The sequence below is a fragment of the Priapulus caudatus genome, unplaced genomic scaffold (genome assembly GCF_000485595.1).
Source record: "Priapulus caudatus unplaced genomic scaffold, Priapulus_caudatus-5.0.1 Scaffold809, whole genome shotgun sequence".
In the NCBI taxonomy this organism is placed as follows: domain Eukaryota; kingdom Metazoa; phylum Priapulida; class Priapulimorpha; order Priapulimorphida; family Priapulidae; genus Priapulus; species Priapulus caudatus.
Genome location: NW_014577870.1, coordinates 77,362 through 79,900, shown reverse-complemented (window position 1 = coordinate 79,900; position 2,539 = coordinate 77,362). Strand labels below are relative to the sequence as shown.

The 2,539-nt window shown below is 55.3% G+C and overlaps 2 protein-coding genes across 2 annotated transcripts in view; one reads left to right on the top strand and one right to left on the bottom strand.

The window, feature by feature from the left end:
* LOC106813684 (dnaJ homolog subfamily B member 9-like) overlaps nt 1-2,539 on the top strand; it is a 24,658-nt gene that overhangs the window by 20,408 nt on the left and 1,711 nt on the right. Inside the window, exon 7 of the transcript XR_001394495.1 lies at nt 1,675-1,677. The gene's annotated coding sequence lies outside the window, so the exon portion shown is untranslated. The remainder of the gene's footprint in view (nt 1-1,674; nt 1,678-2,539) is intronic.
* Nucleotides 1,700-2,539, bottom strand: part of LOC106813685 — an 18,341-nt gene continuing 17,501 nt past the window's right edge. The window contains exon 3 of the mRNA XM_014817892.1: nt 1,700-2,243. Within this exon, the coding sequence (XP_014673378.1) occupies nt 2,074-2,243 (170 nt within the window). The 3' untranslated portion in view covers nt 1,700-2,073. The remainder of the gene's footprint in view (nt 2,244-2,539) is intronic.

The following is a 2,539-nucleotide window of genomic DNA, read 5'->3' as shown; positions in this document are numbered from 1 at the left end:
CGCTGCTGGTGTGGATGTGCTACACTCAGACTCTCTCTCTCTCACCCTTTCTCTTTCTCGCTCGTTCTTTCCCTTTATCTGTCTATCTCGTTCTCACTGTATCTCTTCCTCCATCTCTCTCTCTCTCTCTCTCTCTCTCTCTCTCTCTCTCTCTCTCTCTCTCTCTCTCTCTCTCTCTCTCTCTTCTCTCTCTCTCTCTCTCTCTCTCTCTCTCTCTCTCTCTCTCTCTCTTACGTCCAACCATCATCATTGACAGTTGTGTGCGATATCGACTCGTTGGTTGCAGTAGACGCCCGACACACGTAGCGTTACGGTTCATTCACATATAGAGACATGTCAGATACTATCTCCCCCCCCCTCCCTCCCGCATCTCACATCCCGGAAATCTGCGCTGTCTGTCGCATCCAGATGTCCCGCGGTCGGACAACACAGCTGCGGGCGGCGCTTTGTCTTGCGTAGACCCGCACAGCCTCCAGCGTCTGCGCGCCGAGCGATCGTCTGTCTACCGCCGTCGTGACGTAAGCAGAATCGGCGTTCCGTCAGTGACGTGCACGCACGATCTGCGTCATCGTCACACTGTGTGTGCGTCATCGCGTGTATCACTCCGCGGCGACATATTAGAGGCAGCGAGGGACGATGATGACGTAAGAGCGAGGCGGGCGCATGCGCTGTCAAGTCGGCGCTGCCACATATGCTAAGGCACGTAGCTGAGGGCATCCGTGAGTCAAATACCTCCACCCCGTGGATGCGTCGTTAGAATCATCGGCTTCACTGGCGCGCACCGAGGCGCAGACGGTAACACGAGAATTACCGCCATCGTTTACGGAGCGCTAATGACGCTCGACGCGACCCCTCGCGACGAGAAGCTTGCGTGGAGTGCCGCGAAAATTGTAGTGGGCGAGGAATTTCACGCACGAGCCCTGGAGTGTGTTTTTGGCGCGGCGTGTGAAAACTGTGCGCTTATTTCTCATTAGCTGGTTAGCTACTGCCGATAGTCTGCTCCGGCTTTAGCCATGGTCGTTAGCTACTTGCCGGAACAACGAAGGAGATGAAAGACGAGAGAGGTGTATAGAGCGAGGTGTGTAGAGAGAGAGAAGGGGCGGGCAATAGAGAGAGAGAGAGAAAAGTATGTAGAGAGACAAGGAGGAGAGAGGATGGGCGAAGGAATCGGAGAAAGAGATAGCTTGAGGAAGAGAGAGGAAAGGAGAAGGCGAGTAAGAAAAAAAAAGAAAAACAGGGAGAGAGGAATGGAGAGAGAACCTATCACTCCGTTGCTGTGAGCATCTTTCGATTGATATCCACGCCACAATGTGGGGATCGCTGCGTCGTGCGTCACTCGTCCAGTAATGACCTCTGCTAGCTGGCATTCAGTCAGATACTCCGCTCCCAGTATAGATTCCTTATCCTATGTGGTGGCACCCTGGTTGGTATCTCACTCCGTCACTCTGGTATCTATAGGATAGTAGTCCACGTCTGCTCCGAGCACAGACCACGTATCCCGTGACGTGCGTCTAGGGGAAGTTAAAAGCCAGCCCGCAGACGTGAGTGACGTCATCTGTGAAGCCCTTATTTACACATGCTCACACGGCTCGCCACGACTCACACACTCTGCCCTTAGCAACGCGCCGACCTTAGCAACGCGCTGTCGACTCTGACCTTGACCTTGACCTTGAGCACGTGTACGTCGCTACGACGTGGCACGGAGCATCATGCTGCCTCCTGCGCCCCCTGCCGTGCATGGTCGGAGCTCCGCGCGCCCTCTACCGGTGGGGAAGGCGAACGTGCGAGAGAAAGGTATCATTTCGTGAGAAAGCCCGACGTGCGACATCTGCACCGGAGTGTCGCATCACTGTCGTCGCTGTCACCATCGCCGTTGTCACTTGACTGCGACACTGATTTCGTAGAGGGCGAATGATCTGACGAATTTCGTCATGCGCGCGCGGCTGGACACCGCCGCAAGGGGCGCCACCTACCATCCTTCCGGGAAAAAACCGCGCGAGCGCGATTATGCGAGATCGTTTATGTGTGAGCAGAATCGGTAGAGGTGGTGGCCACTAGGGGGCGTAAGCAGCGCTAGACTTCCACGCGGTAGAGCGCCCGTCTGTCTTTCCGCTGCTGCCGGGAGAGCCGCACTCCGAAGTAGACAGAGGGCGCGACGAGCGCCGGTACGATGATTCCTGTGAGACCGCCTGCGAGCGCTGGCTGGTTATCGCGGTGAATGCCCCAGATGCACAGCAGCAAACCTGTCAACAGACGCATACACACACATAGAGAGCTCACCCTAATTTGCAGAGAAAAAGAGATAGAGAGAGAGAGAGAAGGAGAGAAGGGGGAGGGGGAGATGGGAGGAAGGAGAGACCGGTGCACAGCAGCAGACTTGAGAACAAGCGTATACACTTATAGATCTAGCGCTCACTCTCATTTGCAGAGAGACAGAGAGAGAGAGAGAGAGAGCGAGAGAGAGAGAGAGAGAGAGAGAGAGAGAGAGAGAGAGAGAGAGAGAGAGAGAGAGAGAGAGAGAGAGAGAGAGAGAGAGAGA